Source organism: Gopherus evgoodei, chromosome 2 (assembly GCF_007399415.2).
Source record: "Gopherus evgoodei ecotype Sinaloan lineage chromosome 2, rGopEvg1_v1.p, whole genome shotgun sequence".
Taxonomy (NCBI): Eukaryota; Metazoa; Chordata; order Testudines; family Testudinidae; genus Gopherus; species Gopherus evgoodei.
In genome coordinates, this window is record NC_044323.1 from 294,689,603 (window position 1) to 294,715,447 (window position 25,845).

The following is a 25,845-nucleotide window of genomic DNA, read 5'->3' on the forward strand; positions in this document are numbered from 1 at the left end:
GCGCTGCAGCCAATGGGAGCCCCCGCAGCCCGCAAGGGCGCCTGGGAGTTGTAGTCCGAGTGGGGGTGGCCCTTGCGAGACACAGGGGGCAGGGGCAGCGGCAGCCCGCCCTTCCCAGCTGGGCTTGGCTGCAGTGATCGCCTCCCCCAGGCCGGCTGTAGGACTGCACGTGCCTTCTGTGCCCACCCTTCCATGGCTTGGCTCAGGTCCCTAAATGTATTTGGGCTCCAAACTTCCATGGAAATCAAAGGAGCCGAAATAGGGTGCCCAGGTGCCTGGTTTTCAACTGGAAAGTCCGGTCAAAAAGGGGCTCTGACAGTGTCCAGTCAGATCTACTGACTAGACACCCAAAGTCTGGATACTGCGGATGGGGGAGGCAGGGAGGCACTGGCCATCACCCACGTCAGCTCCTGCCCGGGCAGGGCTGCCTCCTACCTGCATCAGGCCGCAGGCAAGTCCCTACCAATCTGGGCAGAAGGAGGCAAGAGAGAGGAGGGACAGAGGAGTGATTGTTGGGCAGGGCCTCTGGAGAACAGGTAGGGGAGGGGTGAGTCCTCAGGGGGAAGAAAAGAGGTTCCAGCACTCTTGCTAGAGTGTCCTGTTTTTAAATATTACGAAGTTGGCAACCCTAAGCCTACTTTTAGGAATCTGGGCCCAGGTGCTTCCCTCACATAAGGCTCAAACAGCATTTTACCAGGCACCGTGCACGGGACTTACACTTCTGTTATAACAGACTTTCTTACACCACATTCATCATTGTAATATCAGGGTGTCTTCTAGTCGCGCATTAAACAAGCTAACAGCTGTCTCTTGTAGTTTGTTCCTGAGCTTTGAAATTCAAGTCCTCTGTTCCCCAGAGCCAGGTAAATATTATCTGCATTGTACAGGTGAGAAAACAAGTGCACTGCCTTATGCAATATAGGGAGTACAGGCAATACGACAGACTGAATTCCCTGCTACATAACTATTAAAGTTAGAATGGCACCTGCTTATGGCAGCTGTACAGGTATATAATTCTTCTAAGGCCCTAGCAAGAGCAAAGACCAAAACTAGCCAAAGTTCTACTAAATACAGCACAAGAAATCTTTACCTTCTTTGTTTCCTAATCATACAAAGTAGATGTTTAATCAGAACAAAAGATACCATTGAACATAAGAACAGCCATACTGGATCAGACCAGTTGTCCAGTAGCCTGTCTTGACTGCAGCTGTTTCCAGATACTTCAGAAGGAATGAACAGAACAGGGTAATTTCTAGTGAACCATCCCGCCATCATCCAGTCCCAACTTCTGCCAATTGGTTTATTGACACCATGAGGTTGCATTCCTGACCATCTTGGCTAATAGGTTTTGATGGACCTATCCCACCTGAACTTGCCTAGTTCTATTCTGAACCCATTTATATACTTCAAGAAAGAAATTAGATGAGTTCACAGAGGACAGGTCCATTAATTGAGATCATCTAGTAGTCCAGCCTCCTGCATAACAGGCCATAAGACTTCCCTGAGCTAATCTCTGTTTGAACACGAGTATTTTTTACAAACACATCCGATTGTGATTTAAATATGTTCCCGGGGGTGTGGGAGTCCATCTTGAGCCTGGGTAAGGTTTTTCCAAAGGTTAATTACCCTCTCCTGACCTGTTAAACATTTACACCATACTTCCAGTCTGACTTTGTCTAGTTTCAGCTTCATAGAAACTTAGAAATGTGGTGCTGGAAAGGACATTGAGAAGTCAAAGTCCAGCCTCCCAGTGCTGAGGCAGTACCAAATAAACCTAGACTAATCCTGACAGGTGTTTGTCCAACCAGTTCTTAAAACATCCAACAGGGATCCCCCCTTCTCTACCTGAAGCCACTGGAGATTAATTACCCTCATTGTTAGAATTTTTTTCCTAATATCTAAACTATATCTTCCTTGCTGCAGATTAAGCCCATTACTTGTGGTCCTACCTCCAGTGGACATGGAGAACAATTGATCCCTGTCCTCTGTAAAACAGCCCTGGCATATGATGGCGTATATTACATTGGTGGATGTGCAGGTGAATGAACCGGTGATGGTGTAGCTGATCTGGTTAGGTCCTGTGATGGTGTCGCTGGTGTAGATATGTGGGCAGAGTTGGCATCGAAGTTTGTTGCATGGATTCGTTCCTGATTGGGATTATGTTTTCCAATGGTGACATGTACCCAGTCAATATGGGGATAGTTGAAATCCCCCATTATTGAACTTTTTATTTTAATAGCCTCTCTAATCTCCCTGAGCATTTCAATCACTATCACCATCCTGGTCAGGTGGTCGGTAGTATATCCCTACTGCTATATTCTTGTTATTCAAGCATGGAATTACTATCCATAGAGATTCTATGGTACAGTTTGGTGACTGAAAGCAATATCAGAGTGTGAATACAGACACTAAGAGTCAGCCCCTGAGTCTATGCTCTTCCTGTCACACACAGTCCAATTAGAGTCATACTCGGAGTGTAATGCCAGAAGGTATCATTGGTCTAGGTCATCTAGTCTGATCTCTGGTACCTCATAGGCCACCAACGCCACTCAGCATCTACACGCTAACCACAACCGAAACTAGACCAAAGCCCACAGGAGACTAGACTTAGTGCCACAGGCAAAGACTAGAAGGGACCGAGGTACACCAGTGCCCAAGGTCCTTGCAATGGCAGGGCAATGATTAAACGAGATATACCCAGATATTGCTGGCAAGTGACCCACACCCACATGCTGCAGAGGAAGGTGAAAAACACCAAAGTCACTGCCAATTGGACCAGGGGTAATTCTTTCCCAACTTCATACGTGGTGATCAGTTAGACCTGAGCATGTGAGCAAGAACCAGTCAGCTGTGCACTCAGGGGAGAGAGTGCTCACTGCCACCTCAGAGCCCTGGCCCTCCCTGCCCAGTATTCTATCTCCAGCTGTGGCCATCTCTGATGCTTCAGAGGAAGGAGATAAGGGGAGGTGTGACCTCTGCAGGTGGCAGGCAAATTCAAAGGATAGTTTAATGTTAAAGATTTGATTTTTTTTTTAAACATGATTAAAGTAGCTAATGTGAATAAAGGCAGCTACTTTTTAAAGTTACTTAACAAGCCAGCAAAACTTCTGAACTTAGAGCTGTTTTTAGCAGGTCTAAATAAATGAAACCCTAAAATCTCTTCACTATTTCATGGCCAAAGCTCAGCACAATGAAATTTAACGGTTATAAAAGTCTGGAGCCTTACATTGTAACCTAATGTTTGTACACTCCGTTTAAGACTAAGGGAAACAATGGGTTCTAACCCCTGCTTGGGTGAAGTGGAAGCATAAAATACAGCCAAGTATGATATTTGTGGCTATTCACTCTGGGCTATTTTATAGGACCCCTTGTCGTACCAGCTTGTCAATGACATTGGGGATGATAGTTGGCTTTCCCCTATTTTGCAGTTTTGTAAGCAATATGCACAAGAGACTCCTGGGATGTTGGCTACCACCTTCTGATCCCCTGTGCAACTGGCACACGTTGCAAGGAAAGACACCCCACACCATCTGCACTCAAAATCTTGACCTTTTATTAGTTACAGTTCCAGAAAGGATAAACGTTAGCTCTTAGATCTTGTTGAAAGCCGCTATGTCGACACTCTGCACCTGAAATAGAACAAGAAATGCTGTTAAAGATCAGAAAACACATTCCAGAGATTTAAAATGTACAGAAAGCATAATTATTGGAGTGGTTTCTTGACAGAAGTAGTTTGCTCTAACCACCCCCAAGTTTATAAAGCACAATCCTTTATTAAAAGACCATTTTTTAGTAAGTCAATAATTAGTCCTACGAATGGTCGTATTTTAGGATTGGGAGCTTATATAACTATTAATGGCGATCAGGATCAGAACCCCATTGTGCTGGGGATTGTACAAATGGCAAGAAAAAGTTCCCACCCCAGAGAGCTTACAAATTAAAACTGGTTTCAGACTCACCCTATAGAAAGGGGATAAGTTCCATTCTTAATTATGGTCTGTGGGCCAGGATATATCGTTTTAGGACTGCATACTCTCCTGAATCCACAGCAACCTCTCACTGATGTGAAAGGTTAGTTTGCACAGATCAAAGGTAGGAGATAGTTAATTTACTACATAAAGGCTATGTTAATATTTGTCAATGTGCCGTGTCATCTTCAGGACCACTCAGTGGGAAAAAAATAGTGTTCAGGATTGCCGCTATTTCTGCTCTTTGTTTCTCTCCTTGTCCTCATCCTTGTGGGTCTCCTCTCTTCCCCACACAATAAGTCCCAATCCACCTCTGCTGTAGACTTCATTCCATCCCACATCCATGTCCCATCCTGGCTGCTAAAACAATCAGTGACAAAATAGTGAATTGCTGTCCCTGAAGCATCAACACACTAAGCACCAGGAACTAGGCACCCCAATGAGTACAAGGGCGAGGGAGGTTCACACCTCTAAGTTATTGCTTCAGGCTGTCTGCAGGCTCTGGAACAGCATCCTTATACTCTTCGTGTTTTCAGGGTTATCTTCACAAACATGGGGACTAAAAACTCATGTCCACTCCCACCCTTGAAAGTTTAGATGATGCAGAATCTGAATATATTGTAGGCTGCAAACACATGAAGTGGATCAAAATCTGGGATGTGGGTTTAAGGGCCCAGGTGTTTGAAAGCACTGCAAGGCACTAGGGGAGGACTTACGTAGTCTTCAAACTTAGTGATCTCCTCCTCCAGTATGTCTGTTCCAACCTTGTCATCCTCCACTACGCACTGGATCTGGAGCTTCTTAATACCATAGCCCACTGGCACCAATTTGGAGGCTCCCCAAACCAGGCCATCCATCTGAATGGACCGGACGCAGTCCTCCATCTTTGCCATGTCAGTTTCATCGTCCCACTAACAAAGCACAAAAAGGGAACTTAGAAGGTTTACCTACATTAGCATTAGGCTGTGGGACTGTCCATCAGAGCTGTGGATTCTGCAATCCTCAACAATGGAAGCTGAACTGGATCAACGTGGTACATATTCCAATTCGATACATACGTCAGCAACAAGGGGTTTAAACACACTACCCTGTAGGTCTGCGATCAGGAAAGCAGCGAGGAGATGCGAGACAGAACTCTTCTGTGCTCAGCAGAGAACAAGACTGACAAAATCATGAATTCTACTTGTACCTGCCAATTTGCTAGGCAGTGCTCTAGTCAGTGATGTGCCAATATTCAGCTCTTTCCACCCAGTTCTGCCATTGGTCTCTGTTAACGAGTCCTTTCTTTGATGAAAGGAGCCTTTCCCAGAGGAATCATCTCTCAAGTTTGACTCTGCATGAAGCAAGACCAAGTTACTGCAGATGCTCTGGATTCTGCATACCTAGGGGGAAGTGTTCTTGGAATGATGCATCACTTCTTCCATCTCAGGGTCTCAGCTTCAAGAACTAACTCTAAGCCCTTGATAGTTGATAAAACTACTACTTAGCACTTATCTAGTTAGCCAGAAGTGTTGGGTAATCCTATACACTTTTGTTTCATTGTTGTCTTGAGAGAGTTTGTGCTTTAGTGATTATTAATCTGTGCTTGTATTTCAGGCTTTTATTCCCTATATGTGTACTCTAACAGGTGCAAGTTTTTTCAAGGGCTTTTCCACACAGACACGTCATGCATGGCAAGCCAGGGTGTGAACGTAAAAACACTCTACCCTGTCACACTTTAAGACTGAAACAGCAGTATGTCAAAGCGCTCTATGGAACTTTTAGTGCATGGTAGCAGGGCCCACCTACCCAGATTGCACACAGCAGGCTAGAGAGCTACAGATTTACACCCCAGCTTCCTACTCTCTAACTGACCACGTAAATAAGCCCCAACAGAAGACAGATCTTCCAAACCAGGGGTGATCGAACTGCAGCCCACAGAATATCTGCAACTGCCATCTTTAATATGGAGCAGAACAGCTCACAGATCCCATCATGCAATGCTAAATGCCGATCCAAACAACTGCATGCTGACAGGTTCTGTAATTTGTGAACCAGATCATCTACACAGGGCAGCTGCAGTCTGCAAGTTAGATGTAACTAGGGTGACAAGATGTCCTGATTTTATAGGGACAGTCCTGATTTTTGTGCCTTTTTCTTATATAGGCTCCTATTATCCCCCACCCCATCCCGATTTTTCACACTTACTGTCTGATCACCCTAGATGTAACTCTCACACTCCTGCAATGTTACAATCATAATCTCAGGACAGGCATCACACTTTAGAGCCAAAACAGTTGTTGTGTAAGGAATAGCTTAAGCTGCTTACCGGCTTGACATCCAGAAGGATGGAAGACTTGGCAATGAGGCCAGGCTTTTTAGACTTCTTCTCTGCATACTGGCGTAGTCGCTCTTCCCGAACTTTGGCAGCCTCCTGGTCTTCCTCTTCGTCCCCACTGCCAAATAGGTCAATGTCATCATCCTCATCTTCGTCGTCAGTCTCGGATGGTCCTACTTTCTTTGCAGGTGGAGCAGAAGGGAGTTCCACTTTCTTTGAGGGAGCAGCAGGTGATTCCACCTTCTTCATTGGGGTGACATGCTTCATGGAGGCAATGGGCAAAAGAGGGAGAAAATAAATCCAAGCATAAAATAAAGCAGCAAACTCCACCCCCTATCACAGTTATGACCTGACTTGCCAAAACAAGACTATGCCACCATCCAAAGGCATGAGCTCAAAGTCATGCAGCCAGGAGCTCAGTGCTTATATTCAAGGCACTCAATGGCCTGGACCCAGCATATCAAAAAGAGCTTAAATGCCAGGCACATGTCCGCAGGATGCCTTCTCTAAGCGGCATAGTAACATGTACACTTAAAAATAACCCCCAAAAGAAATTGCTCCAGCACACAAACAATTCTTCCTGCGGGCAAGGGAGGGAAGAGAGAATGAACCACATTACGTAGGTTAATCTCACTGCTCGGTGCCCTACTAGAAGGCACTTTAAGGGTATGTCTATGCAGCCAAGAAAAACCTGTGGCTGGCCTGTACAGCCAACTCAGGCTCACGGAACTCAGGCTGCAGGGCCGTTTCACAGCAATGAAACAGCTCCACGAACTAGAGTCATCTGGCACAGTCCAGCTGAGGGTTTTTCTTGGCTGTGTAGACATACCCTCAGATACTGATGAACGTACTATTAAAAGAGAATTTGTAGAATATAATACACGGGGCAAAAGTTAGTTCCATTAAAGTTCTCCAGTGCATCCTCCAAACTGGGGCAAGATGCAACGGGTACAGGATACTCAGCTGCCAGAGAGATTACTTCCTCCTACTCGAGGCAAAGATTCTCACAAGGCTTCTGAGAACCAACAGGTCCCCAAGTCTGTCCATCTGTATAGGTCTCTCCTTGCTATATACCTAATAGGTATCAAGAAGCTTAGTTTACTCAGTGTGCTCCCATTTATACACAAGTGTAAATTACTGGCTTAGCGCCACAGATTTTGGTGGACCTCTGCAGATTTGTCCCAGCTGAGGATCTGGCCCATCACATATCCTCTTCACTGGGCCTGAAGCAGGAAAATCCGTGCTCTGCATCTGCACTTGGGCTGAGATGAGGAAGAAAGAGCAGCTCTAGAAGGCTCTGCTGCGGAGGCCTTGGCTAACGCTTGTGGAGAGATCTCTCTTCTCCTTAGTAGGTGTCATGAAGTATTCTAAACTGACTTGGCACCTTGAGGAGTTGATTACCTGGGTTGGCGGCGTTGCTGAGGGATGGTGAGAGGTGGAGCATTTTTCTAGTGTGTTCAGGCGAGTTTCCAGCTTGGAGATGGCCAGCTGAAGATCTGCAATAACTAGAAAAGGGAGAAAGAACTCTCAGCTTACTGGTTCAACACATGGCAGGAGATGCAGCAATTATTCTTTGGTCAGGTCAGGATGAGTTTGCTTTCACTCTAGGCAGGCTACCAAGCAAACTGCATCTATCCCAACTCAAGAGAAATCCTCACTCCCACGTTAACAAAACCACCAACAAAATACACACAATTCACAGGGCTTCACCATGTTACACTGAGCGGTCAGCAAGATGTGCCTGCCACTAGCTGCCAAGTCCAATGTGTTTTCTTGCCAGAGATTTCTCACTTACCACTGTGGAGATTTTGGTTCTCCACCTCCAGGTTAGCTATTCTGGTGACGAGCTCATTTTGGTCACCAGCAGGCCCAGCTGAGGAAGTCGTGCTTGCACTCTGCAACAAGGGAAACCGAGATGAAAAACTAGCCTGTTCACTCAGTTCTCAGACTAAGACAGACATGCTGCCTCTCTAATGCAGGAAGGCAGAAACAACACTGGGAAAAAGGAGAAGAGATTTTACAGGCTAGCTAGAAAAGAGCCCTTTTGATCGCAAGCCTTTTAAAGCAAATGTTAAACACCAAAATCAGAATGTGAAAAAGAATTTCTGGTGGAGCTGGCAGGTTCAGAAGACCACCACATTTCTATAGTCCCAAACTGTGGACTACCTTAATATTTGCATCTCTAGAATCTTGCAAAGCTTCTCTAGTGCACCTCAAAAAATTTACAAACATTACTTACACTTACCCCTGCTAAGGAGGTAAAGAGCTTCCAATTACAGATAAGGAAACTGAGGTACAGATGGCTGAAGTGACTTGGTTGAGGTCATTCAGTAAATCAGTGGCAAGGGTAGGAACAGAACATAAGAACACAGAACTAGCAGAAGACAAACGAACAGTGAACAATTTTTTTCAGAAGGAGGAAGCCTGCCAAACAACCAGTGGGGCCACTGGACGATCGAGGGGCTAAAGGAGCACTGAAGAAAGACAAGGCCATTGTGGAGAAGCTAAATTAATTATCTGCATTGTCTTCGTTGCAGAGGATGTCAGGGAGATTCCCATACCTGAGCCATTCTTTTTAAATAAATCTGAAAAGTTTACCAGATTCAGGTGTCAGAGGAAGTTTTGGTACAAACTAATAAATTAAACAGTAACTGGTCACCAGGATCAGATGGGATTCACCCAAGGGTTCTGAAGGAATTCAAATATGAAACTGCAGAACTATTAACTGTGGTATGTAACCTATTGCCTAAATCTGCTTCTGTACCAGATGACTGGAGAACAGCTAATGTGATGCCAATTTTTAAAAAAGGCTCCAGAGGTAATCCTGACAATTGCAGGCAGGTTAAGTCTAACTTCAGTACCAGGCAAACTGGTTGAAACTATAGTAAAGAACAGAATTATCAGACACATACATGAACAGGATTTGCTGGGAAAGTCAACATGGCTTTTGTAAAGGGAAATCCTGCCTCAATCTACTAGAATTCTTTGAGGGGGTCAGATATGTGGACAAGGATGATCCTGTGGATATAGTGTACTTGGACTTTCAGAAAGCCTTTGATAAGGTCCCTCACCAAAGGTTCTTAAGCAAACTAAGCAATCATAGCATAGAGAGAGACAATTCTTTCATGAATCACTAACTGGTTAAAAGATAGGAAACAAAGGGTAAGAATAAATGGTCAGTTTTCAGAATAGAGAGAAGTAAATAGTGGTGTCCATCAAGGATCTGTACTAGGATCGGTGCTGTTCAACATTCATAATGAATGATGGGTCACCTGATGAGTGCCCTGCTCTGTTCACTCCCTTTGAAGCACCTGGCATTGGCCACCGGCGGAAGACAGGATATTGGCCTAGATGGACCATTGGTCTGACCCAGTATGGCCATTCTTTAATTCTCTGCAGAGAATTAGATAGTCACCCAGAGGGTTCAGGGAACATGAGAACCATGTGTTCTTCTCTGCATTAGTCCCCCATGGCCTTTTGTCCAGGACACCAGGGATACTCCTGCAGATTGTTTTGTTTTTTTTTCCGCTAAGTTGCACAAACCAGTCTTGTGGCTGCCTTGCTATAGGTTGGCTCCCAAGCTTGGGGGGGTGGGGGGACTCAGCAAAGGCTGGGACTGCTGTGAAGGGAGCAAGAAGAAGAGAGGAGCATCATCTATCTTTCATACAATCCCTTCCAGCTATAAGAGGAGCACACTTTGGAGAACACCAGATTCAACCCTCAGCTAAAGATTACTGTTCTGACACAAGGCTTTGGGTTAATGGGCAGATCTTAGAAGAAAACCCCACCATCACCACCACTCCTGGACCCCTGGAGTGTGGCTTCCAGGTGGCACAAGATGCCAAAAACTCAAGACTCACACAAAGGGCAAACCACTTGCAATAGGCACGGGCTCTGACATATAGGTGCAGATCTGCAACCTAGGGCCTTTAGCTCAGAGGTGGGAGGGCTACCTATTGAGTCCTTAAGACCTATCCTCTTTAACCGTGAACACTGACAGTCTGCCTAGGGACAGACTCCTGAGTGTCCAGCATAGCATTGGTGGCAAATGCATTGCAAGAATTCATCCAATCACCTGGGGCCCATACATTTCAGCATGAAGTTTTTATCCAAACGGGGGCTGTTTCTTCCTCCAGTTTATTCACAAAAAACAGACAACCACTGGTTAGCTGTCCCCCATCCCCAACAGGACTTACAGTCAGGCGACCTGACTTTCTCTTGGAGTGGGCAGGTGGGGCTTCTTGGGGACTATCCAGAATGGTCTTGCGCTGGTAAGGGTGAAAGGTTTGGGGATTCAGGACAAGTATAATATGAAAAAGAACATAAGCATTTCACTCATGCTAGGGTCGGCATTCAAATAGAAGCATCACAGATGCATGCAGGAAAACCATTCAGATTCATCAGGACAGTGAGCCATATCTTCACAGAATCCACATCCATAAACATTGACCTGCTAAACAGAAAGATTCAAGTGGACGGGGAGGAAAACAGCACTACATTAAATCTTCCTAGTCAGCCTTGGCTTGAACTGCTGGCATAAAACACAGTTTATATGCCAGGTATTCATATTGCCAGCTTCTAGTTACACATCCTAATACTTCCCAGGAAGGTTCAGTCGCTTGGTGACAGGACAAAGAATCAAGAAGTCTGGATTCTATCACCAGCCCTGACCTTGACTTGCAGTGTGATTTGGGACAATTTCCCTATCTACAGAACAATAAAAGACAGCACACTATATAAGTGCTAAATATCATTATATTATGTGGCATTTTTTATTGTTAAAGCATTGTAAAAATCAACTAACTCTTAGCACTCTGGTACGACAGATAAGTATCCCCATTTTACAGACGGGAAACCAAGACACAGAGGATAAGTCAACACAGCAATCAGGAGGCATGACTGAAGCATATGCAGGCATACACATGCTTGCTCATGAAGAACAGCAGTGAAGCCACGACAGCATGGGCTAGCCGCCCGAGTACTACCCTGGGTCCCAGGTGGGATTATACTCTGACAGCTAGCCTGTAGCACTGCAGTTACACTGTTATTTTTAGCAAGCTAGCTCAGATATGCTTATACGTACTGCAATCACATCTCCTGAATGCCATATAGACATACCCAGATAAATTAACTAACTTTCTTAAAGTCAGACTGAATCAGCAGCAGTCAGGATTAACTCAGGAGTTCCCAGCTCCTAGCCAGAAGCAAAATCCAGGAGACCACACTTATTTCTCTCCTACAGAGAATAAAGCAGCAACATCGACACTAAGCAAATAGCTCACATGACAAAAGTCAGCAATGGCTTCCCCCCACCTTCCCAAATTGGTGTTGAAAACTAACTGCTAGCAAATACAGGACAACCAGGGTCAGCACCAGGTCATTTCCTAGTACAGACTCACTTGACAAGGCCACTGCTAGCCCAGCTCAGTAAACCATGAGGTTTTCAAGGCTAAAACTCACTGAAACCCTCAGCAGCTAGAACTCTTTCTGCTCTATTTACACCAACAGGTCTGAGAACAAAATATAGCTAGTTTAATTAAATGAGTGAACAAGGACAGTAGTCTCTTCCAAACATCATTTAAACCCATTTTCTTCCCCTCTACCCATGTCACAGGCACAAGAAAACAAAGGGTATGGCTACACTTACAGTTGTACAGCACTGGGAGTTACAGCTGTCTTCCTACAGCTGTGTAGGGAAAGCGCTGCAGTGTGGCCACACTGACAGCTACCAGCGCTGCAGTGTGGCCACATTTGCAGCACTGTTGGGAGTGGTGCATTGTGGGCAGCTATCCCAGCATTCAAGTGGCTGCAACGTGCTTTTCAAAACAGGGGAGTGGGGTGGAGTGTGACAGGGAGTGTGGGGGAGACAGAGAGAGCGGATTTTTGGAGCTGACACTGTTCTCAGCTCCCTGGCTTGCAAGTTCTAAGGACTGGAAGATACACAGCACCAACCTTCAATCATTTTAAAAGTTTTGACCCCTTCCCCCACCCCTCTCTTATTCACTAAATGCAAATTATGCACTCCTAAATAGCCTTCAGACCACATAAGCAGCTGCTCAACACAGACTCCCCTCTCTCCTCAAGCAAACAGCTGTGAACATTCCAAAGCAATTCCCCTGCCTCGGCTTGCTTGCTCACTGGAGCGAAGAGCAGCTGTGTTTGTTTTTTAGATAAGTAGCTCGGGGGAGCTCGGAGTTCAGCCATTCTTCAGGTTTGTTGTGGACAGGAATTCTGGGATACCTCCTAATACCCTGGAGGCCAATAACAGCGCTTTTGGTGGCCACACTTGATGAGCAGCGCTGCATCACCAGTGCTGCAATCGTTACACCCCAAGCAGACCAGGTGTACAGCCAGTGCTGCAGCCAGGGAGTTGCAGCGCTGGATGTGCCTTGCAGGTGTGGACAGTTACTAAGTTGCAGCGCTGTAACCCCACCACCAGCGCTGCAACTCTCCAGTGTAGCCAAGCCCAAAGATTAGGCAAGGATGAGGATTTAACATCTTAGGCTGTGTCTACACTGCCACTTTCAGCTCTAAAGCTTTTGTTGTTCAGGGGTGTGGAAAATCACCTCCGAGTGACAAAAGTTTTAGCACTGAAAAGTGCCAGTATAGACAGCCCTTTATCACCAGGAACATATAGCTACCGCTGCTCATTCGGTTTTTGGTTTTTTTGGTCACAGTGCTGCTGCGGCCATGGTGTAACATGGATAGTGTAGACATACCCTAAGATAGTTTGTATGTAGAAAAATGATACAACTGTACATTAAGACCTTAAAGAATAACCCTGGCTGGTTCTGCTAAAAAGAGGGTACAGTATCTTTGTTAAGAACATGGTAGACCTTTCATAATTTGAAGAAAAAAAATTTCAAAGCCCAATGTCTGAAACATACCCCAAATTCAACATAATGAACGAGATGCATTTTGAAAACATACTCCCTCTTCAGATATTTTCACTGAACTACAGCTCCATAATTTGGTGGCTGCAGAATTTACTGCAAAATTCACCTCTGGCTCCAGATATGCGTTCGTTTTATTTAAAAATAAAATAAAGATTTTTCTACCCCTTACGGTTATGAAGAGAACCTTAAAGACAGGAGCCAAATACAAACAAATACAGTGTTGTCTTCCTGAGTAGACACACAATCTGAAACAGCTCAGAGAAGTATAAATTGTTCCATTTGTCCCTAGGGGTAAAAAACTGAAACCTAAAGATGGCAGTTTAAATATCAGCATTGCTAACTGTTAGGGCTGTCAGTTAATCACCGTTAACTCACACGATTAAGTAAAAAACCCTAATTGCAATTAAGCACAGTTTTCATCACACTGTTAAACCAAATACCAATTTAAATGTATTAAATATTTTTGGATGTTTTTCTACATTTTCAAATATATTGATTTCAATTACAATACAGAATACAAAGGTTTCAGAGTAGCAGCCGTCTTAGTCTGTATCTGTAAAAAGTTTAGTCTAAGGTGCCACAAATACTCCTGTTCTTTTTACAGAATACAAAGTGTACAGTGCTCATTTTATTTTTTTATTACAAATATTGGCACTGTAAAAATGATAAAAGAAATAGCATTTTTCAATCCACCTCATACAACCACTGTGATACAATCTTTTTCCTGAAAGTGTAAGTTACAAATGTAGGGTTTTTTTTGTTATATAACTGCACTCAAACAAAACTATGTAAAACTTGAACTTTTTTAATTTTATTTTTGAGTGCAGTTTTTTATATATAATATATAAATTCTACATTTGTAAGTTCAACTTTCATGATAAAGAGATTGCACTACAGTACTTGTATGAGGTGAATTGAAAAATACTACACCTCTACGTCGATATAATGCTGTCCTCGGGAGCCAAAAAATCTTACCGCGCTATAGATGAAACTGTGTTATATCGAACTTGCTTTGATCCGCTGGAGTACTCAGCCCAGCCCCACCCCTCTGGAGCACTGCTTTACTGTGTTATATCAGGTCGCGTTATATCGGGATAGAGGTGTATTTCTTTTGTTTTTTACAGTGCAAATATTTAATCAAAAAATAAAAAGTGAGCACTATACACTTTGTAATCTGTGTTATAATTAAAATCAATATATTTGAAAATGTAGAAAACATCCAAAAAATTTAAATAAATGGTATTCTATTATTAACAGTGCGATTAATCATGGTTAGTTTTTTAATCGCTTGACAGCCCTACTAACTATTTCCCTACTGATAGCTGGACATTTCTGCTAAAATTGTTATGCTCACGTCAGTCCCAAGACACCACTCATTTTGGGGAAAGTCATTCAGTTGTATGAGCGGTTTAAAGAAGAGGAGTACTTACTTATTTCATGTTTCACAATGTGTTTGTACTGATCGATAATCGGACTTCAAACTTTACAGAGTCCTCACTGAGGAACAGTCAGAGTTTGGAAAATATTCTAAGATTACGAAGTGATTACAAGAAGTTTTGCTGCAGTTAAGCAATTATTTAAATGACATAAAAGCCTGTTGCAAACATTTTGTACTATATTGTGCCATAGGTTGTATTCTCTGTATTTATTCATGGCTACATTTAACAGTTATGGAACTGTACAGCTCTACCAAGCTGGAGTAAGTTTGCTCCAACAGCCTTTTTTCCTGTCAAACAAGGAAATTAAAACTTGCATGGAGGCAACATTAAGGTTGCAAATATAAATACTAAAGCCAGAAAAAGAGAGTTGTGGGTTAACAAAAGTTACGTGTGCAACCTGGGTATTCTAGTAGGCGATTAAACAGTGCTGTGCAATTGAACAAGTTAACGTTCACTTCCTGTTTCACATTTCCAAAGTTGTTGGATTAACAGTTTTGTATTTAATGTTAAAATGATATATTTTTAAAAGGGGAAATGTGCCCCCTCAATGTATGTATCTGGGAAAATGGGCACAGGAGTGCAGCAGGTAGGCCTGGAACAGTCCCTCTGCTGGCCCATGGTTCTGTCAGGTGGGCATTCTGCAGAGTTACAAAGATCAGGAACAGAAAGACTGATGGACAGGCAGGGACAGTCCAGGTTTTCAGGGACGCATAGTCAAGTACGTTTATTCCTATGTACAATCAAGTGTTTTTCCCTCTTACTTTTGATTAAAAGATTGCATTGGATTTCGTCTTGGCAAAAACAAACTGTAATGGATTCTATTAAGGATGAGAATTCAAATGCAAAAAAGGTAGACATTCAAAGATTAAGGTTCCCACAGCATCACTGACTTGGGATAGTCAGTGATGCTGTGGGAAAAAAAGGATAAACAGACACAAATCAGATATTAGGAATGGCTATACACAAAAACCTGTAGGAGAACACTTCAACCTCCCTGGCCATCCTGCAGCAAAAAACTTCAGGACCAGACTTCAAAGAGAAACTGCTGAGCTTCAGTTCATCTGCAAATTTGACACCATCAGCTCAGGATTAAACAAAGACTGTGAATGGCTTGCCAACTACAAAACCAGTTTCTCCTCCTCCCTTGGTTTTCACACCTCAACTGCTAGAACAGGGCCCCATCCTCCCTGATTGAACTACCTCATTATCTCTAGCTTGCCTGCATATATATACCTGCCCCTGAAAATTTCCACTACGTGCATCTGAGGAAGTGGGTATTCACCCACGAAAGCTCATGCTCCAAAACGTCTGTTAGTCTATAAGGTGCCACAGGATTCTTTGCTGCTTTCACTTGACCATGTTATCTGTAACATTTACAAACGTGGATATCTTCTGTCTGGGAATCTTAGTTTTCAGTTCCTGATTTCAATGGGGTTAAATGTTTAGCTTTAACAGGACATTAAATTAAGAGTGCTAAGAGCAGCACAGCAGTCTGCCTAATAAAATCCCACAAGGAAGAAATCTCAGCCTGCCTAGAGAAGCCTCAAGTAGGCATATAAAAATTCACAGGAGTTTTCCCTAGTTATGAAGGGAGGAATGTAGAATCCAGTCCTGTAGCTTTACCAAGGTCTCAACCATCTGATCCTTTCCAGTTTACAGATATTTGAAGTAGAATAAACTTTTGTAATTAAGAGTTTAAAAAGATAACCCTTCGCACCAAGCTGAATAAGACATCCCTCTGTTACAAAATGCAGGGACAGTGCAGAACTTTCTTTCTAGCCTCAAGCAGCTGCAGAATCGAAATGCAATGGCAACAGAATGAAAATGCATACATGGCAGAATACACAGAAACTTAGATCTTCCTTTTCCAAACAGCACTGTGGATCTCACAACAAATGACCCACTCAGTATTACTCTGAGAAGTACGTACGTAATACAGGAATCTACCCTGCCTGTCTTCAATGTAATACAAACTGCCTGCTTACGAATAGTTATCACTGCACTAACTTGAATACGGAACGAGTGAAAAGTTATGATAAAGGGGAATTAGCTGGACAAGGCCTAGACAGCAGTTACACGATATGCATTTTGCTGCCAGATATTATTCTGAGATACCTAATAATTCATTAAAAATTGAGGGGGGGATGAATTATGGGAATGGATTGGAAAGTGTCAAAAATTCTGTTTCTGTAAACACACTTCAAATCAGATAAAGGAGCACCAACTAGTGGAGAAGAAAGGAAATTGGGATAGTTTAAAATCCAGAACTTTAGATTCACTTTATATGAGCCTAGCCCAACCCAGAGTGAAGAAAGTTTGATCACACTAGTGTAGGGAGCTGACCCAAACCCCACCCCCCAACTGTAAACAGAACACATCCACTTTTTTTTTTTTTTGGGTGGGAGTGGAGAAAGGATATCCACTTCCCCAGTGGATCACTATCTAATTAATCAACAGCACGTTCGGTCTTATAAGCAAGTTTATAAACAGATGTCATTGAACTCAATGTGCACGCTTTTTCCTACAGTTTCCAAGAAGGCAGACCCAACCCATTTAGGGGTAAACTCTCATGCACATTAACAGCCAGGTGGTCTTCCTAATTTACTACTGTGTCAGAGCACATGCTCTGGAAGATCTGGTCATGTTCTTGGCCTGCAAGAACAGAGTCAGGCTTACACACACAAGAGCAGCCTATTCCAGCTGTATAGGATTACCTACAACACAACACTATTACCTGGATACCTCAAACATTTCTAAAATGCATCCTCATCCTACCTCAAAAGAGGGTGTTAAGTAATCCCATTTTACAGATGGGGAATGCACATACAGAGAGGTTAAGTGACTTGCCTAAGTCTGAGGGAGAGCAGGGAATAGAACCCAGAACTTTTAGGTCCCAGTCCAATGCCTTAACCACAAACAATGATTTTATGATTACAGTATAGACAGAGACTCTGGGTTCAATTCCCTGCTCTGTCAGGTTTCCTGTGTCCCCTCGGGCAAGACGCTTCACCTCCATGCCTCAGTTTCCCATCTGTAAAACTGAGAAAACTCCAACACCTTTGTCTTAACTATTTAAACAAAGTTGTTCAGGGTTGGGATTGCATCATACTGTATGTCTGTAGACTGTTCAGCCCATAGTAGTCCTGATTTCATTCGGCCCTTTAGACACCACTGTAATACAAATAATAAAGCCCCTTCCATGGTCTCTTTGGGAAACAGGGTTTGCAAAAGAGCAGAGTGTATTTGAAGACACTAGCGGTCTCTGTATACAGTCTTCCACATTGGCACAGCAAGTGCACCAAAGCCTCCATTAGTCTCTGGACTTCCAATATACTTTATAGTCACATCACAAAATAAATCAAAAATCCTTTGATTTCACACACAATATTGATGATTCAGTGCAGTCCAGCTGTAAGGCTGTTCTTTGTGTACACATTAAAGCAGGGGTCAGCAGCCTTTCAGAAGTGATGTGCTGATCTTCATTCATTCACTTGAATTTAAGGTTTCGCGTGCCAGTAATACATTTTAATGTTTTTAGAAGGTCTCTTTCTGTAAGTCTATAATATATAACTAAACTATGTTGTATGTAAAGTCAATAAGGCTTTTTAAATGTTTAAGAAGCTTCATTTAAAATTAAATTAAAATGCAGAGTCCCCCAGACCAGTGGCCAGGACCCAGGCAGTGTGAGTGCCACTGAAAATTAGCTCGCGTGCCGTCTTTGGCACCCATGCCATAGGTTGCCTACCCCTGCATTAAAGGTACATAAGGAAGTGTTAGTATCAAACAGATGGTCTGAAATGAGTGATTATAAAAGCAGATGTGTCCATGCAAAGCAGAATGAAAGGTATGTGCAAATAAATGTTTCTGGCATCTTTTTTTTTTTTTTTTTTTTTTTAAACACAACTCTTTTTGGGAGATGCAAACCACTACCTCAGATTCCATCCACTGCACAGTATTTCAATATTTCTAGATACTGATGTCAAACTGCAGTATTGCTATTTGCAATAGATCCATGAAATGCAACCAGGAAAGAGCTAGAAAAATGAAATTCTTCCATCTTCCCATCTCTACCCAGAGCCAGAGAACAGTTCTCTGGATCTTCAGGTTATCAAGCTGAAGTTCCCATACTTGGACTGTTTCCCACCACCAAAATCCTGGATACTGAGAACAAAAACCAACAGGCCTCCAAAGTCATTCTACAAATTTAGTGTAAACCAGTTTGTTTTGTGAGGTATGAGAACAAAATCCACGTTATCAGGCTATAAAGCAAGGTAACACACTTATGCTATTCCGTACAGATATTTTTGGTGCTTGTATTGTTACTGTCCATAATTTATAATGATCCTTTAGAAACCGAAAGCTAGGGAATCTGACATTTCAGACCTGTCTCTCTTCCCGCATATCTAAGAGCGGAGGCCAACCGCTCTTACTGCCTTGCTGTGCACCAGTACAGATGATGTTAGCAATTATTTATTATGTTGCACTACAGATGCACATGGTGCTTTACAAGAAAAATTAAGATTGCAGTGTCTGCCACAAAGAGCTAACAAAGTTAATATAAGACAAGATCAACAAGAGATCATGAACAAGGAGGGACAGAGAGGTCATTAATACTATGCATGTGCTTGGGTAAGCAGTGCACATATCTTGAGGATGACACAATGGCTGTGGGTTTCCTATGTTATTATGAAGCCACCTTAACAGCTACCTAGTTAAGCCTGCAATGAGTTTTCCCACTTCAAGCACTTTCCCACATTTAACTGCAAATTCAAGCATGATAATTAATTGAGATCAATCTGGTGTCCTACATGTATTTCATACTCTTTAGAGTCTCCACTGCACAATTCTGAGATTTAAAATCCATCCCTTTGGGAATCCTCCCAGAGTAACTGCATTTGATAGCACTTTCTGCCTACTCACTTTTGTTGAGACAACAGAGAGTCTGGTGGTAGGTACCTTGAAGACTGGCAGATTTATTTGGGTGTGGGTTTTCGTGGGTAGAAAACCCGCTTCTTAAGATGCCTGGAGCGTAAGGTCCCTAGAATCTCTCACTCTCAAAAACCACAACCATGTTGAAATATCAACACAGGACCTGAGACTACAGAAAGCCCCAGCATATGAGAAAGTCAATATACAAACAAGTTATTTGGCTTCTTTGCCACAGAGACCACACAACACTATCTTCATAGAAGACTTTTGTTCTGATGCTGCCCTGGCTTCACTAGCTCTCCTGCCCTGACTCCCCCACCTCTGAGGCTACAGTGCTTGGCTGCCTCAACCCTAGATGCCTCTACACTCTCCCATCCAAGCCTCCATTAGATAAAACAGCCTTCTGTAACAGGACTCCCATTCCAGCACGAGTGAAGTTCATCAGGCTGAGGTTGCCCTCCAGGAAACCAGGGGACATTCACCAAACAGAGAACCTGCCTTCAGAACAGAGTTGCAAGCTCCATTTGTCAGGCAAATTTGGATTCAAGATTCCCCCTCCTCTCCCTGCCCATTCTCACCAGGCCCTCATTCTTATTACAAGCTGGGGGCATGGAGGGAAAGAAAAAAGGATTTACAATCAACATTGAGCCTGATCTCCATTAGGAAGCAGCTTCAAAGTCCACTCCACTTTCTATTACTATCTGAAAAGCTTTCAAAGCTTGCCTTTGATTGTTGGCTGAACTCTCCATAATCCAGGATGTTTAGACCATATTCAAGTCTTCCATCTTAGATTTAAAGATTTATATTGAAAACCCAAGCAGATTATGGAAGATTATAAATTTGCAGGTTATTTCAATGCAGATTTCCCAGCTTGCCCACGCTGTTAGCAACTGCAGCATCACAAGAAAAGCAGTCAGCAGCAGCTCTTCAATCAATGGTCAAACAATTTACTCCCAGCACTACCCTCCTGAGCAGGTTTTTAAAACATTGTTTCCCCTCTCCACTTCCAAAATTCAGAACCTGCTTTCAGGACCAATTTAGAAAGCAAATCTAATCCTTTTCTCTTATTTTTCTCCCAGTTTGCCTGCTGTCCTTGCATTAAATTCCAAGCGACGAATTCTGTGCTGAGCAGCTTTACTCCTGCAAGTGATCTCAGTTATTCTAACACAGAACTATACAGCTGAACTTGACACAACAAAAACAGCAGGCCCAATGAGAGGACCAAGGGAAAAGCAGTTCCATTCATTCCTGTTTACCTTCCCAAGATATTTGGGTCACTAATCATCTTGTAACAGGCATATTTTGCATTCCAAGTCAATAGCTAGGTTCCTTCCTCAGGAGGAATTACTGGGTCATCAGTACACAAGGCCAGATACCTAATAGTTCTAATTTTGTTAAGCATCTTCCATCTGCGGATCCCAGTGTTTTACAAATATTGATATGTCCTCACAACCTTCCTGTGAGTAGCTGACATTATCACCTCCATTTTACAGATGAGAAAACAGGAGGCATATCTTGGATTAGAACCTGGTCACTATCCCTCCTCCCTGCGATAAGTCAGCACAACACCTCTTAATACAGGATCTAAATTCCGTTCTGAACAATCACCGTGATTATAACAGCCAGCTTTGTGACAAACTGATTATGTAGCAGCAGCAAAAAATGCTCCAGCAGGGGATAGTAGCAATCTATTATAGTAGTGTTCAGAGTTAAAACTAGTAGCCAAGCTGAGTACCCTAGAAACAGTAGATGGAAGATGCCATTTCTTTGCACATACCCTAACTGAAAGCCAACAGGAAAGAGAAGGTGGTAGTTCAGTGTACTCCAGTATACAAACATGCCCCTGCTGACAGATGCATGCTGTCCCTATGCCGCTCAGCAGAGGTATTTTAACTATGGTTAAATTGGTTACATTAGTTAAAAGATCATTGGAACCAACTCAAACATTCCACTGGGAGAAAAGTAAGAAATGCATAGCTCTTTGAAGGCATCACTGAATTTTAGCCCCAGTGCAATTTGCCTGTAATTTTAAAGCCATTGTGCCAAGGTAAGCAGTTACACAGCATGCATTTCTGGTAACAGAGGGTGTTCTTGATGAAACGGAGCTAGTCTGGTGGTACACAGCACTGCACACCTTGTCAATCTCCTCTAACTTAAAATAAGAAGCCACACAATCTATGGAATCAGTCATAGTGGAGGAGATCTGTGAGATGCGCCATAGCTAAAAATGGACTGCAGGTAGCCAGCTGGTGAGAGAGCTTGGGTACTCACTCCGGCCAGCGATTTCTGGATATTCTCCCTGGCTCTGGCAATGTCGCGTAGGATCGTGCTGGCTCCGTTCTCCTGCAAACAGCGCAGAAAGAACCAAGATGTTTTGTAAAATGAGACACGAGACATTGCTGTGGGCAGCTAAGAGGGGGAAGATTGGATTCTTTTAGCAATGATTAAGTGAGTATTGGAGGCAGCTTTTCAAGAAGCATCAGTTGGAGGCATGGAGTGCAATGACTGCAGCTTAGTATTGGTCACGTCATGCTAAGCCTCCAGAACAGTGTCCAGTTGCAGACTTTCTCCCCACTCTGGTCTCCTGACAGGCTGGCATAGCCATCCCTCAGGCAGGTTATCAGGTCACTTTAGTGGAGCTCTAGCTAGGCAGCTAATTTCCTTAGAAGATTATGTGTGAATTTCATGCTGGTGAGAAGTGGCAAGAGTCCGGCAGACTAAAATCTTCTATTCAAAGAGTGGGTGTGGTCCAGGCTGTGGCAGCACTAGCTTTTCCACATTTATGTGCCACATCCCCAAACGGGAGGGTCCACCTCCTGGGGCGAGAGTTCAGTTTCCAGGGTCCAGGTACTCCTTGGCTCTCTGAGACTAACAACAAGAGCACCAATTATAGCTGTAGTTTCTGCGACACGGACTCCTGTCCACTGGAAACTGGACTGAGCACCAAAACTCATTTCACACTGGACACCAATCAGCCCCAAATAATCCCACACTAGCATGGCACTTCCAAATTTGATGCAAATTAAAAAAGTTTACTGAAGTCTCCTAAACCTTACTAGGAAGGGAGTGTTGTAACAAACAACTCTAAGTTTCAGTCCACTGGGTTTCAGGCCACTTCTGGCAGGTAAAATTACCTTCTTCACTGAAAGTTCTGTGTGTCATGTGATATTCTAATTATTCCCCTTTTTACTACACAGAACACAGCTGTGCTTTAGAATCTGCTTTAATGTTTTACTTACAACTTCCAAGTTTTGTAGACCTACTGTAGGAACATCTGCCCTTCAAATAAATGCTGTACAGAGCTTTGTGCTACCGCTATGGTAGCATAGCCAGCAGAAATTCAGCAGAACATGACTAGAAGCTACTAAAGCATCGACCTTGGTTTAAAAGCTTGGCCCTGTCACTTGCAAAACAGCCATTTAAGATTTCAAGCCACTTTCTATGGAATTAAATGCATATGCAGTTAACCATCCTTTACATTTTAGGATGGGAGCATCGCTGCTCCCTACAATCTTACTCCAGTTGTGCGGGTGCAGATACCTCAGGAATGGAAGTGTGAGCCACCCTGAGAACTTTATGCTGGACCTGAAGTTTGTTTTCCCTGATCTTCCCCCACCATAGCCACCACTGCTCTGGTGCAGACAAGTAATATCTACAGCATTCCCTGCAGCCTCCTGGGGAAGCCAGAAAGGAAATGTGGGTCACAATCTCTCTGGAGTGTTAGCACCACTATGCTCCCGTCATGGACTCCGTCTCCAGGATGTGCCCGGCAAAAAAGGCAGCTTGGACACTCCTGAACACTGGCTCCCTGGAAAAACAGGAAATTGCTAGATATTGTAATGGCTCACATAGGTCAGTCCTTAGCATAACTTCCCACCCTTCCATATTACCTCAACATTTGTTCTCATATCTTGTGAATGGGATATAAAATTGCTTGCTCATAGGTCACAGACCCTATTTGTGGCCCTGCACAAATAGGGTCTGTGACCTATGAGCACAGGGCACAAGTAACCTGAAGGATTAAGAAAAGACCAAGTGTTGTAAACTATAACCCAGGTTTTCCCCCACTTCTATTTCACCCCATCCACACAGTTGAACCTCTTCTTGTACACAGGCAAATCAGCTTCAGATACACCCTATTATTTTAAACTACAGCCTGTGGAACACTGGAGGGGTTTGAAGCAATTATTTGTGGTCCACAGAACAAAACATTTTGAAAACCAAACAGGGAATTTGGTGACAGGACCTGAGTCTCCAAGAAAGGATCTCTTACAAATTGGTCTCTAGAATAGGAGAATTACTAACAGATCTTCACAAATACATACAGGTGGGAAGGGTCATTCTTTCACCTGCTATCAGTGCTGGGAGCTCCTTAGACTCTAGCACTCTGCAAAAACTACTTCCTTACTACTTGAGGATATGCATTACCTGTTGGCATGAAGGACTGGCAACTGGCCCATTCATCTGTTCATAGTACCTCTTCTCAGCATCGTCATACTTGAATTTATCAAACCAGATCTTCTCATGCATAAGGAAATCAGCTGCCATTTTTCTGCAAATAGGAAGAGACAATATGAGCATCTAGGCATATTTAAGGTTAGCTGCTTGTATCAGGTTCATCAGCAATAGCACTTATTTCCCTCCTCCCTCCCCCATAGAAATGCATTGGAGCTTTCTGCCCTTTATTGTCCTTCCCCTCTGGTGAAAAGCTTTAAGTAAATGGGATCCTATTAAGAAAGCAGGGCATTCTAATCATCCATCCACCTGTCTGCCTGATCCGACCTGCATTTAGCAACACAGCAGAAAGCAGGGGCTGTACATGTTGGACAGCCTGCACCTTCCCCTGTGTAAATGCCAGCTCCAAGATATACAGATCAAAATGTCAGACACTAAAAAATCCACACAAGTCAATTAATACAATGGTTTAAAAAAACAGACAGAATCACAGCTGTTTTCGCTCATGTACAGAGACTTTTTTTTTTAAATATGCTTAATCAACCTTAGTAACTAATAGACTAAACTCCTTACCATAGCTTTTAGCACAACACAGAGTGGAGGACACGGTCTTTTAGTCACATTACAACTATGTTAGGAAGCAGTGTTCAAACAGTAATGGGGAGCAAGTTGAGCACACAGTTCTATTGCATACTATCAAAGATTTCAGCCCTGCCCACACCTGAATCAGAACTGTGCTACTCCAACCAACCTATCTTTACCTTTGGGGGAATTCTGCACCATTGCGCAATGCAGAATTCTGCAGAAATTAACACTATGCACACAGAATTTCTATTCGACCACAGAAATGAGCTGCAGCGCTGCTAGTCACCACTAGGGACCACTGGACTCTGCAGAGCCCAGCTTGCACATAGAAGACACTACTGGGGAAGGGAGCTAGAGGGTTCCTGGCAGCTGCAGTTCCCAGCATGCTCTGAGGGAAGGAGAGAGTGGCGCACAGGAAACTCCATGCAAGCCTGAGATCAAGCATCAGGCTGTTTCTCCCTTTGGATCCCTGAGTTTAGGCAGGGGAGGGGGATGGGTGTCTGGGCAAGGGGGGGAGGGGCCCACAACTGAGATTATGGATGTCTGCCTCCCCCCGCCCCCCCAAAACTGGGTTCTGGGTGTGTGTGGTGGGGGAAGGGAGCAGAGAAACAGGAACTGGGCTGTCACAGAGATTTCTTTAGCTCTCTACTCCTGGGGGAATTTTTGTGAGTGTCCATATTGTTATAAATATGCTTGCTAACAGGTATTTTGATACAAATTACCAAAATAATTGAAATTGGCCTGATTATGTATAGAGTTATTTTGACAAATAAAATTTGTAGAATTTTAAAATAGTGTGCACAGAATTTTTTCATTTTTTGGCACAGAATGCCCCCAGGAGTAGATTATCTTACATGGTTAATCTAATGCAGTTCAGACTCTCTAGATGGGCAAGGCATCACTGAGTGTGCTGCAGAACGAGATTACCCAGTCCTCCTGGATAACTCCATAACAGTATGTGGCATGACAGACAAAACAAAAACAAAAACAAAACAAAACGGAGGTACTAGAAGAGTGTCTCCTTTCAAATCAAGAACCACAAAAAGTATTTCAGAAGATGGCATATGGAGAGGTGGAAGATGGACCTGCACCGGTGTATTTTCAGAAGACCCTATAGTCATTTAGAAATTAAACTGCTACACCGTTGGGGAGAGATCCTTTCCATGTGCTCTGTGTTAGTTAGAAATCACAAGATTCCAACCCATGTGGGGAGGATAAGGAGGATGTTCTAAAATGCACAGGGGTTCTAAAATGGC

At 43.4% G+C, this 25,845-nt stretch overlaps 1 protein-coding gene across 7 annotated transcripts in view; it reads right to left on the reverse strand.

Moving 5' to 3' along the window:
• Nucleotides 1-3,531: 3,531 nt before the first annotated feature.
• EEF1D (eukaryotic translation elongation factor 1 delta) overlaps nucleotides 3,532-25,845 on the reverse strand; it is a 35,864-nt gene continuing 13,550 nt past the window's right edge. For 5 of the 7 annotated variants that reach the window (XM_030553948.1, XM_030553947.1, XM_030553946.1 and 2 more), the window contains 8 exons: nucleotides 23,978-24,101; nucleotides 21,821-21,892; nucleotides 10,482-10,553; nucleotides 8,081-8,180; nucleotides 7,687-7,790; nucleotides 6,277-6,546; nucleotides 4,685-4,879; nucleotides 3,532-3,629 (listed from right to left, as the gene is read on the reverse strand). In XM_030553948.1, the coding sequence (XP_030409808.1) occupies nucleotides 3,591-3,629; nucleotides 4,685-4,879; nucleotides 6,277-6,546; nucleotides 7,687-7,790; nucleotides 8,081-8,180; nucleotides 10,482-10,553; nucleotides 21,821-21,892; nucleotides 23,978-24,097 (972 nt within the window). In that variant the 5' untranslated portion in view covers nucleotides 24,098-24,101 and the 3' untranslated portion in view covers nucleotides 3,532-3,590. The remainder of the gene's footprint in view (nucleotides 3,630-4,684; nucleotides 4,880-6,276; nucleotides 6,547-7,686; nucleotides 7,791-8,080; nucleotides 8,181-10,481; nucleotides 10,554-21,820; nucleotides 21,893-23,977; nucleotides 24,102-25,845) is intronic. The other 2 variants (XM_030553943.1, XM_030553944.1) reach the window with 2 other exon arrangements.